The sequence below is a fragment of the Lithobates pipiens genome, unplaced genomic scaffold (assembly GCF_037356315.1).
Source record: "Lithobates pipiens isolate NorthernLeopardFrog02 unplaced genomic scaffold, aLitPip1_a1.2 Scaffold_74, whole genome shotgun sequence".
In the NCBI taxonomy this organism is placed as follows: domain Eukaryota; kingdom Metazoa; phylum Chordata; class Amphibia; order Anura; family Ranidae; genus Lithobates; species Lithobates pipiens.
In genome coordinates this window covers 629,977-644,052 of record NW_027507897.1, presented here as the reverse complement: position 1 = coordinate 644,052, position 14,076 = coordinate 629,977, and the positions used below count along the sequence as shown (strand labels likewise).

The window sequence follows — 14,076 nt, the reverse complement described above, 5'->3', positions numbered from 1 at the left end:
ACTGGATTACTGCACAATTCTAGAAGAAATATACAAAGCAAACCAAGATTCAAGCAAGAATACACATGACTGTTGTATTAAGACAATATTTGCTTATCCCGGAGTACAGCTTCAAGTGTGTAGACACATCTTAAAAAAAACTTCCTGCAATTCACCGCACAGCAGGGCTAGAAGCACTGTGAGCCAATATAAGATCAGTGGCATTGCACATAACTACCAATTCAATGCTAAAAGCCTGCTGAGAACTGAGAGCAGACGATTTATCTTATCAATCAGTAGTCTGGGAAATGGTCTTTAACCCTTCACAACATGTTTCACGTTATATCCGTATCTAGGATACTAGAGTGCCCTTGCCCAGCCACCTATTTTCAAACTATCCCCCGACTTACAGTATTGCAGACTGCTTCTCCCAACAGGTTTCTGTTTAAATTTGGATATCAATATTTCGATATTCAATATGAATATGTGGCTGTGTGGTTCAGCCACGTCATCTATTCACAGAGATCTGTGAATGGAGAGACTACAAGTCCCATCTTCCACTATAGTTCCAAATACACAAGTGGGGCTGGACAAAAAAAAAAGTCTTCAGGAGCCAGTCCATTACACCAGTGTTGCACTGATTGCAGTTGTCATGTTTACAGATCCAAATGCAAAAAATAAAAAAAATAAATGCACATTTGTTTCCAACAGGGGTGCATTTATTATTTTCATTAAAAAAAATGTAATAAAGAGAAGAAAGCAGAATACCGTCCTATTTCTATGGAGTCTTTTTGCTTTAATTTATAGGTCCTGGAGAACATCCAAATTATATTCTGCATTATTGCTGAAAACAGGTAAGAAAGAGGGAAAATATGTATTTTTCAATGTTTGCTTTATCAGAGGTCAAGGAAAATGTATAAAATATAAAGTGGACAATATATATAGTATAGAAAGGCCTTATGCACACTGGATGTTTTGCTAATCTCTCCTAGATGGCTTTCCTCCTGGCAGCAGTGCTTTGGCAGAAAAAAACGTTTGACACTTGTAAACGCATCAAGCACTTGGGCGTTACTTCATTTCATTGGCCAACTTAATAATCTATTTCTGGCCACTGAAACGAATGAACGCTCAAATGCTAAACGTGCCTAGCGTTAATTAGCACTTACAAGCGCTTTTTCTGCAAATCGCTGTTGCCCCTGGGCACGCTGGCTACGGTTGTTTTTTTCTGTCTCTAAACATCCCTGCCTATAAACGCCTATGTGTGTATGGCCACATAGGTTAACATGCAGGGGCATTTAGAGGCAGAAAAAAAAAAAAAAAAAAAAAAAAAAAAAAAAAAAAAAAAAAATGGCAGACGCCCCTAATAGCCATGTTAAAAATGTCCAGTGTGTATGAGGCCTAGTTGCGTCACTGGATCAGCACTTCAAGAATGTACCAAAGAAAAAAAAAATAAGCTATTGCACTGACTAGACCCCAAACATCATTAAAAAGGCACATGAAAAGGCCAGGAGAGAGACAGGGAACAGAATGTGAAGTGAATGCAGCTCCTCTCATATTAGGTCTTGAGATCCTAATGCACATAAAAAAGCGCCCTCTTGTGGTTGTTTTATAGTTATAAAAATGTATGTCCTGTCAGATCATATGATACTGGGATTTGGCAAGTATGGGACAACCAATACTGAAAACTAACATGCAAAGAAAAGGAAATTAAAAAAACTATAAAAAGGTTAATATTCTAAGGTTTTGATGGTTTAATCGTGCTCTCAAAATACAATCTTTGTACTCTGGCTCAAATTCTTTTCTCTGAGTTTCCAGAGAGACAGATTGATTAGACATGTGACAGCATAAACAAAGACATCAAATTTGGCAGTGTCTCTCAATAAATCGATAGAATATTTTATTTCTGACATCTTTTTTGAGCTTATTATTAGTGAGTTGTAATGGTATATACACACCAAAAGAACTCTGGACATCGAACTTAAAGGCTGGCACGATCACACCCAGCCTAATGCTATGCATGTACAGTAAATAACAAACAACCAGTGCAGGACTAAATCACACCCCAATTTTTTGGTGCATTTTTGATTCATTTTACACCTGGTAGCATTTAATACCATGAAGATATATCTGCTGTAACCCTAACCAATAATGCAAGAATTCTGAATTTAAAAAAATGATATTGATAAAAGTTGTACCACACTAGGATGCATAGATGCGATTCATGCCTTAGAATGATTAATGGAGGCTTACAAAAACCATGCCCCGTCCACACTAGTGGCAGCAAGTCATCCATTTCAAATTTTTGTTTCATACTGTTATGCAAATACAGCTGTTCGGCCTGCAAAGAAAGGCCTTACTATAAACCAGGGTATATTCTGTGCCAGCATATATAAAGTGCAGAAAAAATTGAACTTTGCAATAAAATGCCCAATTGTACTGTCTGGGACCCCACCCCCTGTAAAAAGCATGCGCTGTTAGTAGGAACACAATGCAGTAGTTGGGGGGGGGGGGGGGGGGAGATTTATACTTCCTTAAGCCCCATACACACGATCAGAAAATTGTACAAAAAATACCACTTTTGAAATGATTGTATGATAATCGGATCATTAGCACAGAGCCAATCACGGCAGTTTTTTTATTCTGTCATACAAGAATTTTCATGACATTAGTAAACTCATCAGATTCGATCTGCGATTATCATGCAAAAAAAAAAAACGAAAAAAAAAAAAAAAAACGGATGATCATTCGTCTGATAATCTTATCGTGTGTACCAGGCATTACCTTTGACTTCCACTTGCAGTGAAGGTGACATCACACTCCACGTGGTTAGATCTTGGGGAATAAAGAATAGCTAGAATATGACGAGAAGACACTTTTACAATGGATTTGAGTGCCTTCTTGTGATATTTCGCCTGCTCTGCATTCCCCAGGGATCTTCCCAGAACGACAGGGATGGTATGAAGCCACAAGGATGGTGGCGTAACGCCTAGAGGTAGGGCCTGGTGGAGATTCTTACATGCTGAGACTTGCTGGATTTTTTATACATGATGAATTTTATCTCAATAAATGTGAGTTTAACGTATTAAGCTGAGGTGGTGAGGTTTCATTCAGCTTAACACCTGGTACTGCACTATTGGAAGCACTTTTATCTTTTCATGTTGGTTTGGAGCTTCTGGTGAGCATTAAACAAGAACATGGTGTGCAGAGAGTGTTTGACCTCTGCAAGATCTTTATAGGAGCCACAAGAAATGTATGTGGAGCCATTTGCTGATGAGAATCACTGAGTTCTGAGCGCGTTTGACCCTATATTAGGGTCTATGAAGGAGGTGAGCGTCCATTGCACCTGGTGAAGGGAGCACTAGTCACTTGTTTTGACTGTGAAGCACGTTTTTCACAGTGAAATCTCAAGTGCACCATTTATAAGAAGACTTCATTTTCATCACAATATTTTCAAGTTTTATTTTCATTTTCTATTTGGATTTGTTTTCACATGGACTTATTATTTATGCACATTTGCCTTTAGCCAACATGTATAGTTATATGTAAGGAAACTGACACTTTAATATCCCACAGCGTTTCTAGGATTCATGATCTTTGAGGCTGGGTTCACACCTATGAGAATTGGATGCAGGTTTACACGCATACAATTTGCATAACAGGAGAATGTGATGGCTCTCTATGGAGCCGGTTTACATATCTCCAGGGTGGCTGAGGAGTGCACTGCACAGAAATGCTGTGCGTCTTTGGCTCTGCTTCAGGACCGAAATCAGGCACAGATTCAGCCTTGAAATAGAGAACGGGGACGCACAGCGTTCCTGTGTGATCCGTGGCTGGTTTCGGTGTGAGCTGAGCCTAACTCATAGCAGCGCTAATCACACTTCCAACACTTCTAGCCTCATTGTTGTTTTGTGACAAAACCCAGGTGATAGCAGCAGCTTCATTTTCACATCACTAACTTGATGTTAGTCTTAATTTTGTCTCATTCAACATTAATTCTCTTACCAGTAGGTGGCAGTGCACAATCTTATTTTGTTTTGCCAAGTCTAAATCTAACTTTTTTTTTTTTCTTTACATGTACATTTTGGACATACTACAATCAGATTTTGAAAGAGGGGGGTCTCCTCTTTACATTGTAACAAAGGTTAACTCCAGCCAAAACATTTTTTTCAATAGAATGATGAAGGGATAGAAACTCGGAGGATTTTATTGCTGTCCGATGTCCGTCAGGGGGCGATTCCCCATCACTTCCTGTGACAACTTCACCTGGACAGGAAGTGAAGGTAAACCTCCAAGAGGGGCACAGATGGCAATAAAGAAACGTGAGTTTTTTGTGGTTGGCCTTCTGCAAGGTATTACCTTTCTGCAAATACTTTTTCAGTGGAACACCAAGTAAGGGGGAATTTTCCCAGCAGGGCCATAAAAAGCCGTAAAACTCACATATGTTCTAACTCCTCCCCACACTATCCAAAACAAAAAAAACCTTTTACCTGGAGATGCACTTTAAAAAGAAAATCAATCAGTTAAACGGCCAATGTATACAAATTGTGTAAACATTGCTGTGTACAAATATAAACCGCACACTACAACCTTGCATGCACATCATAACAATATAAAGCACAAACAAAAATACAAATAACTGAACTGATCTGCAGAAAAAAGAAGGAAAAATAACACATGCACACTGTTAAGCCCTAGAGCCCCAGCAGTGAAGGGGTGTGAATTTTCAGACACCTGTGTCAGCAGGTAAAGTCACAAGGCAGATGGGACAGAGGTCACAACAAAGCTGCAAGAAACATAGCTGGCTGACATTGGAGGTGGTAGATGTAACACACAAACACACACACACTTTTTACAGTTAACAGTCAGAGCGAGACAAATTCATCATGATCACTTACGACATGAAGCACAAGTATGTCATGTGTGAACCTCATACTAGGTGATCCAAAATTTTCCCTCACTGATCTCAAACAAATTTCTTAACAAGTACAAGCAGTGTTAATTTAGTCAACGAAAATGTTTGCCAGTTCTCATCAGCGGCATTTTTACAGTGACCAAAAAACTAAACAAAAAGCACAGCACATTTTCGTCCACTGACGAAAACTGATGAAAATAAAACCCTGTTTTCATTAAGGAACGAAAACGGGGCGAAAATGGCAAGGAGGGGCGTTTACCCTCATGTAATAACTTCTGGTTTTCACAGAACTGTATCTGATTTTTTCCAGACCTTAATACCATAAATAATAACATTACATTTTTTTTTCCCCAGGAGTATATAATGAGTTTGTAAAATCTAGAGAAATGCTTAAATAATGCATTACAATTTAACATATTAGATTTTAGTTGACTAAATGACGATGGCTAAAATGAGACTAAAACGCCATTTTAGTCCTAAGACTAACACTAAAACTAAATGAAATTTGCTGCCAAAATTAACACTGAGTGCAATAATTCCATTACTAATCAGGTTGAAAAACAAAGGCGGGTTTTCCTTGTATTATGGTTTAAAGCAGGGGCCTCCAAACTAGCGAAACAAAGGGCCAGTTTACTGTCCTGACTTTATGGGGGCCGGACTGTGGCCAGTGGGAGTAAACAATGCCTCATCATTGGTTTTAGTGGAAGGAATAGTGCCCTATTAATATTGGTGGGAGGAATAGAACCCCATCCTTGGTGTCAGTGGGAGGAATAGTGCCCCATCCTTGGTGTCAGTGGGAGGAATAGTGCCCCATCCTTGGTGTCAGTGGGAGGAATAGTGCCCCATCCTTGGTGTCAGTGGTGCATTGCATAGTGCCCCAAGTGCCGGATAGAGGCAAGCAAAGGGCCACATCTGGCCCCAGGGCCGCAGTTTGGAGACCACTGGCTTAAAGAATAACATTATGCATATTTGGGCTATTATCGCTATGCAGTACACTTTTCTGAAAGTTTTCAGTGATAACCCTACAAACCTTCATACATTTCTTATTGTAATTACGCTTTCAATTTTCAAAGAGACTGTAATGAAATGCACTTAGATTATGGCAATTTATAAATCAACCTTACAGATTATGCTTTACAAACTCCAGACTTTGGCACTGAATTAGAGGTGACACAGCTGATATAGCTCCCTTAATGTCTTCAATGCAAGCAGATGGTATATAAAGCAGATGTCTCCTAGAATCACATGTAGAATGATCCCAAGTTAAGTCCAGTAGGCAGATGACAAGATGTCTCAGGTGAAGGGTAGGAAGCACAAGTACCTGCAAAAGCGTGTATGAAAAGTGCAGGGGGAAGAAAAATACAAGACCCACTCTACATTTCTTGATAAAAGTGGTCAAGAAATGTCAAGAGCCAACTGGGAAAAATCCTTAGGACACTGCAGGGGTTGTTTTAAAAGGCATATCTAAGTAATATAGCCATTTTGTGTGATCTGTACATGTGCAACTTGATGTTGCACACCACAAAAACAACGAAAAACCTAAAAAGCCACTATGAATCTGTGTACTTTGTCATCATATACCTACAATTGTGAGGCTTAAAAAAATGTTTTCCATTCATTTTACAATTCTTCAACTGATGACAAATCGGCCAATTAACATTGTAGTTCAGATTCAAAGAGCACAATTAAAATGTAAAGAAAATAAAAGGAACAACGGAAGTATTGCTACGCCAATAGGGATTCGTTTGGTTTAAAAAGTGTTTGTAAAACCAAAGCTTTTTTGTTGTTTTGGATAAAGGAGGGTTTTCCCATTTTTTTTTCCTGTCTGTCTCTGTAGATTTACACTCATTCCTGTCCCACAAACACATTGGGGCTTGATTTACTAAAACTGGAGTGTGAAAAATCTGGTGCAGCTCAGCATAGAAACCAATCAGCTTTCAGGTAGTTTTATTTTGTCAACGCTAAACTGAACAAGTTTCAGTTAGAAGCCGATTGGCTACCAGGTTTGGCTGCACCAGATTTTGCACTCTCCAGTTTTAGTAAATCAACCCAGAAAGTAGTAAGCGGAGATTTACCCTCCCATCTCAGGGTTTCTCAACTGGGGTTCCTTGAGAGGTTGCTAGAGGTTCCTTAGGCAATGAGCAATTTCTGCCTTTCAGATAAGTTCTCACTGACACCACTGATCTTTTTAGCCATCTGTAAGCCCTTGTACACACAGTCGGACATCCTGACAACAAAATCCGATGGATTTTGTCCGACGAATTTTGTCCGAAACTGGTGTTGCATACACACGGTCAGACAAAGTTGTCGGAAAATCCAAGCGTTTGGAACGTGATGACGTTATTTCATTACGACGGGACTACATTCAGGCTAGTAGCCAATAGCTTTGGTCTCGTAATTTGATCTGAGCATGCGTGGCACTTTGTCAGATCGGAATTCTCTACAAACGATCAAAGTCCTATTGGATCATGTTGTCGGAAAATTTTATATCCAGCTCTCAAACTTTGTTGGTCGGACATTCCGACGGAAAAAGTCCGATGGAGCCCACACACGGTTGGATTATCCGACAACACGGTCCGATCGGACATTTTCCGTCGGAATTTCTGACCGTGTGTACAAGGGCTAAGGGGGGGATCGCCTCCCATTGACCACAAGTGTAAGAAATATTCTTCCCATTGACCATCACACTAATGTATCATTAATTGTAGTTAGTCATTTTTTAGTAGGGGTTCCCTGAGACCAGAAAGTCTTTTTTTAAGGGTTCTTTTGTGTTGAAAAGGTTGAGAAAGGTTACTCTATTAGGTTTCTGTGGCAACTCAAAAACTTTGGTTTTTCCCATCACTTTTCGTACTGGGGACAATAGTCATCAGAACAGAATGGTCATTCAGACACAGACAGCAGAAACACTTAACAGTGGTGCCAACCTTTCCACATTCGATCTAAAATCTTTAAAAAAGTTTTGGCTTTAAATCAAAATTCACTGGCAGTAGCCAAAAAAAAGCTGGAAGATCTAAACCAGTGATGGCGAACCAGATGTTTTGGAACTACATTTCCCATGATGCTCATGCACTCTGAAGGGTACTTGAGCATCATGGGAAATGTAGTTCCAAAACATCTGGGGTGCCAAGGTTCGCCATCACTGATCTAAACTGTCTATATTTCCAGTATCCTTTACCCCATTTAAAAAAAAAAAAGTTCCAATGCATAATATAATATATCAGTAAATTGACAAGATGAGCATGGAAAGGTGAGCAGGAGAAACACAAACAAAAAAGCAGAATTCTAACTGCAGTGTGCAAAGGCTATCACATTGGAGAAGATCTATAATACTATCAACATGGAGAGAAGAGTAGTAAGATGCAGTAAGAGGCCTGAAAATGAAAGCCTACACCCAGGAAGAAACAAGCAGAGATATGAGACAGTTCAGAACCCAGTAAAGTATATACAATGCTAAACACAAACTTGTGACACACAGTCACCATTTTATCGCAAGGTTCTGATCCTGCCTCATTTCTCAGAGAGCCACAATTATGCATACACTGCCCTTGTGAGAGGCACAGGACATTAACAAGTATGGTAAATTGAGCAGTTTGGAAGGACAACAGAGAAAAGGTAGCAGTAAGAGAAGTGGGGAATACATGCCTACCTTCTGGGAAATCTGAAAGACAGATTTCTAGATAGACGAATGGGAGGAAAACAGAAAAAAAAAAAAAAAAAAAAAAACAGATAAGTGAGGGGGCAGGAAAAATTTTAAATTATGTCTAAATCTGACATTACTAAATCCTAACCCCTTCACTGCTGGTCTGCTTTAGGACTATTAATGTAAAGCGATCGTAAATAATTATACATTTTGGGTTAGAGTTCCCTAAACCTATGCTATAAACAACTGTTTCATCTTTAAAATCTAGTACATAGAACTGATTATCAGTGAATTAAATATTTATTCATACTATAATAACTTACTCTTCCTTTCTACTTGTACTACCAATCAAGTTTAAATCTAGAATTTGGTTACTTACCTTCGCACAAATTTGGATGTGAATTTGCTGAATATGCTTCCAGTGGCTCCACGCCGGCCCTGGCTGTTGCCAGATGGAGAAGCTGGCGTTACACCTCCAAATTGCGTGTTTTGCTGGTCCCGGGCCTGGCGAAGTTGACCGGCGTGAAAAGTGCTCCTACTTGATACTCCACGAGGGAAGTTGGTCCTCTCTGGGGCAGCACTGCTGATGTTATGAGCTGATGGAGATGCAACAGGGACTCTTTGAGGGGCTGTGCTATAAGAAGAGAAATATAAATATTTACATACTCCTATATAACGTCAGGAATATAAAAATAAAATAAAAAAATGGCAAAATATTAAAAAAAATAAAAATTAAAAATAAACTCTAGAAAATGTACATTTCTACCCAGACAATATGGCTTGGTTCACACTGCTGCGACCCCAAAGTTGTTGCAGCTTCCTTGCGACTTTTGTGATTTAACATTGCAGTCTATGGCACTCAAGTCGCACCAAAGTCACAGAAACGTAAGCAGAAACCATTTTTGTCACTGCAAATTGAGTCGCATTGATTAAGATAGCACCCACTGAAATCAATGTGTTTTGACTTGTGCAATTTTATGTTTCATAAGTCGCAGCAGTGTGAACCAGGCCTAAGACTACTGAGTTTGTCGGAATATACCTAAAATAGCTATACATAGGACTTTGTGACCAGTTTAGGCCTCCATTCACAGTACCTTTAGCTCCCTTTCGCCTCCATTCATACTATTGCAGCGCATTTCTTGTACGCACTTCTGGAATAGGGAAGCACATTCATTTCAAATGAGGCAAATGTATTTTTGAGCTTTGCACAATTTTTAGCTGTGCTATGTGTGGCTTCCTGTGAAAAAATGTCTTCCTTGTCGTGGTGTTTGGGGTACCATCAATTATGAATGGCACTGCAAGAGCGAGATGCGATTTTTGCATGTATTGTGGATGCATTACTGTGAATACAGCATTAGAGCACATGGCTTTAACAAGGACACCACCAAGATTCTTGAAAACCACACAAAGCCGGAGTCCAGGCTGCTGTCATTGCAGGGCTGCAACATGGCGTTCCAACTGGCACAGGCTGCATTTTCACACCCAGGCCCTATGACTACCTCAGGGCAGATGAGTTGGGCGATTTTACATACTTTCACCACTGGCTCTGGTGATAAGAACCTGGGTCCTGCTGGTTTCACCTGCCTGTTGGCCACCTGCAGGTGTACCTGGGTCCCCCTGGTGATACCTGAATGCCAGCCACCCAGCAGTGACATGATTGGAGACTCCTGTTGCACCCAGCTGTCCCTCCACCCCATGCTAAAGACACTGGGGCTGACAAAAGGCCAGGCACTAGGACGCAATTTCTAGTCGTCATGGCGATCTGGCACCTGGGATTTGTCGAGCACTGAATTAATAAAATTAAAAGTAAAATGAACAGAAGAGAAATTCAAATCAATATTTGGTGTGACCGCCCTTAGCCTTGAAAACAGCATCAATTCAGCTAGGTACACTTGCACACAGTTTCTGAAGGAACTTGGCACGTAGATTGTTCCAAACACCTTGGAGAACTAACCACACATCTTCTGCGGATGTAGGCTGCCTCAAATTCTTCTGTCTCTTCATGTAATCCCCGACAGACTTGATGATGAGATCAGGGCTCTGTGGGAGCCAAACTATCACTTCCTGTTCTTTACACTGAAGATTGTTCCTAATGACATTGGCTGTATGTTTGTTGTCCTGCTGCAGAATAAATTTGATGGATAAGTATCTACCTGTATTTCTCAGCTTCGAGGACACCATTGATCCTGATCAAATCTGCAACTCCATTTGCAGAAGTGCAGCCCCAAACTTGCAAGGCCTCCACCATGATTCACTGGTTCTGCAGACAATCATTATACCACTCTGAAGTCCTTCATGAGTGAACTGCTTCCTACAGCCAAATATTTTAACGCATCAGTCCAGAGCACCTGCTGCCATTTTTCGCACCCCAGTTCCTATATTTTCATGCATAGTTAAGTCACTTAGGCCTTGTTTCCACATCAGAGGTATGGATTTTTGGCCACAACTCTTCAACGAAGACCACTCCTGGGCAGACTTCTGCAGACAGTAGATGGGTGTACCTGGGTCCTACTGGTTTCAGACAGATCTGTGCTGATGACACTGCTGAACATCTTCCGATGTCAAAGGGAAGTAAGTGTATGCCTTTCATCTGTTGGATTACATTTCCTTGATCACTGCTACTACGGTCCTCAACGGTGCCTGTTTCTTTGTGCTTCTTCATCTTGAAACCCTAGTCTGCTTTGAAATCTTTTTTTGGAAAGAACTTGCTGATACAGTATAAGTTACCTTGAGTCTTGTTGCTGTGCTCAGTCTTGCCATGGTGTATGACCTGTGACATGAAATGGTCTTCCACAACCTCACCTTACTTAGTAGCCGAATTTGGCTGGTCCTCACCCAGTTTTAAGCCTGCTCTACACAGCTGTTGCTGTTCAGCCTACTTATAAAATTGATGATCATTAGCACCTGCTTAGTATAATTGGTTAATCCTACACCTCATGCTAATCCTACAAAATACCTGACTGCAAGTGTACAAAGTGTGCAAGAATTGATGCTGGTTTGAAGCCAAAAGTAGTCACACCAAATATTGATTTGATTTAGATTTTTTTCTGGTCGCTCACTTTGCATTTTGTAAATTGACCGAAACAATTAAAATATGCATTTTTGAAAGCATGCTTACTTTACTGCATTTCTTCACACCTGCCTAAAACCTTTGAACAGTAAATGTAAAAAAAAAAAAAAAAAAAAAAAATTTGATAAAAACAAATAGGGTATTACAAGTATTCAAATGCTTGAAGGATCCCCCAACTGCAATAGTAAACAGGCATCCCCACTGTGAATAACACATTAAATTAAACCATACCTCACCCCAAATAGAGCTTGGCACACAGCGCTACACTCCCCCCTGGTGTAAGCCACAGTGCCTTTTTAGGTACTTCTCCAATGAGTAAATATATGGTGGATGGTATAGAACAGCATGTACATAAATATGAAAAAAGCAATAGCACATATGAGCGGGTAGCCAAAACACTAGACAACAATGCACTTAACACCAAGAGGAATGCTGCCGACATCAGGGAGAGGGAACTCCGCCTATTAAACACAAATGAGAGCAAGGGGAAAACAGCGCAGGCCTTGAGTAGTTAAAAAAAATCCACTGCTTTATTAAACTAACTTACAAATATACTCACAAAAATGTGTTAAAAAGCACATATAATCCAAGGAGAACAAGCCCATTGCTTCACAAACGAATCCCAGTAGGGACGGGGCTGCTCATCCCTTCTGGGATTAGTTTGTGAAGCAATGGGCTTGTTCCTCTTGCATTATGTGCTTTTTAACACATTTAACTTTTTTTTTTTTAAAAGCATATGTGCAGTTTTCCTCTTGAATCGATTTGTATCACCACTGTAAAATGTTAGGGAGACTACCTGTGCACACACTCACATACCAAAAAATAAATAAAATAAAAATAAAAAGAGACCTTTAACATTCTATTTATGAACACAAACTTTTGTGAACAGGAATCTGACATTATGTATTGGAACTCTATACATCACTAAACATTCTATTACCCTTAATATACTAACAAGAGTTATTCTGAATTATCCCTATATTTCACCTTCCCATATTTAAACTTGCCTTTGTCTGTACGAGTCACAGCTGCCTTCCAAGGAGGCTGTGGGTTTGGAGGGATGCACAGATGTAGACATGGATTTCTGGTGCTGACGGGTCCGGGCTGAGGTGGCCGGGGCAGAAGCAGTGGAGGCACGGGAACCAGGCGTGGAGAAACTGGGAGTGGAGGGTGGATGTGGAGATACAAAACAGGATATGGATGCACAGACTAACAAAAAGGAGAAAGCGAGGAAGGAAGGAGAGGACATTTTCTACCAAAAATGGGTTTTTGCAAGGATAGAAGGAAACAATGACACTGAAAACAGACATAGCATGACTCTATATATTCTGTTATAGAAAGCCTTACATATGAACATGCCTTTTACATGACCCAGAAGGTGAAATAAAATGCAAGACAAATGGATAACCGGGTCATGTGAAACACAGAAAAAAGCAAAAATTCCAGAAGGCATATGTGCATGTTTTGCAAAAATTGCTGCAGTTCATAATACTGCAAAGTAATTCAGAACTGCTTGAGTGCTGCATGCATAGGAAAAATGAATATATTCCACTCGTAGGTTATTTAGCTTCATCAAGCCGCAAATATAATTCTAACAAATCTGAAAGTAGATTTACTCAGAGCCAAAACAGGAACGCTGAACTTCAGGTATTCTATTTTTTGCAAAATTACATTGACCAGCTTGGCTTGATACAAGTATGCATATATGATATATATATGTAGTGCTGCATTACATGCAATGAAACCTGTGATTTTCTTGGTTCTATGTTATATGGCTTCCCCCAGGCAGTTTGCTCGCTTGGCACTTCTGCCATTCATATTTTTTTCAATAAAGTTGGTCCAAAGTATTCAAAAATATAATTCCTGGAGTTCTGCCTTAATATGCCCTCTGCCTAATGGCCCGTACACACGATCTGAATATGGTACAAAAGATCGTACAACTTTTGTGTCTTAAAGAGGGGGGGACACCTTAAAAAAAAATATATTAAAAGTCAGCAGCTACAAATACTGCAGCTGCTGACTTAATAAATGGACACTTACCTGTCCAGGGTGCCCACGATGTTGGCAGCAGATGGCGAGCAATCGCTCGTTCCTCGGCTGCCCCCGCCGCAATCCTCGGTCAGGGAATCAGGAAGTGAAGAGTTGCGGCTTCACTGCCCGGTTCCCTACTGCGCATGCGCGTCTTCACTGGTCCCCGTTGTGTTCTGCAAACTGTACGTTTCCCAGACCACAACAGGGGGGCGGGATATCTGCGGCTAGCTATTCCCGGAAGTGGGTGCAAATACCTGGATTATACAAGTATCTGCACCTCCCCTCCCCCCTGAAAAGGTGGCAATTGTTGCACCGGGGGGGGGGGGGGCAGGGGGGGGATACAATGAGCAGAAGTTCCACTTTAGGGTGGAACTCCGCTTTAATAGTCGCAAGTAGAAATTGAATAAGTAACTAAAGTCACGAAAAATTCTCGTACGACAGAAA

The 14,076-nt window shown here is 40.4% G+C and overlaps 1 protein-coding gene across 9 annotated transcripts in view; it reads right to left on the bottom strand.

Moving 5' to 3' along the window:
* The window catches only part of LOC143959417 (serine/threonine-protein kinase MARK2-like), a 217,891-nt gene that overhangs the window by 26,625 nt on the left and 177,190 nt on the right, over nt 1-14,076 (bottom strand). For 4 of the 9 annotated variants that reach the window (XM_077468060.1, XM_077468067.1, XM_077468062.1 and 1 more), the window contains exons 15-17: nt 12,609-12,758; nt 8,911-9,165; nt 8,538-8,564 (exon numbers count right to left, since the gene is read on the bottom strand). In XM_077468060.1, the coding sequence (XP_077324186.1) occupies nt 8,538-8,564; nt 8,911-9,165; nt 12,609-12,758 (432 nt within the window). The remainder of the gene's footprint in view (nt 1-8,537; nt 8,565-8,910; nt 9,166-12,608; nt 12,759-14,076) is intronic. The other 5 variants (XM_077468068.1, XM_077468063.1, XM_077468061.1 and 2 more) reach the window with 3 other exon arrangements.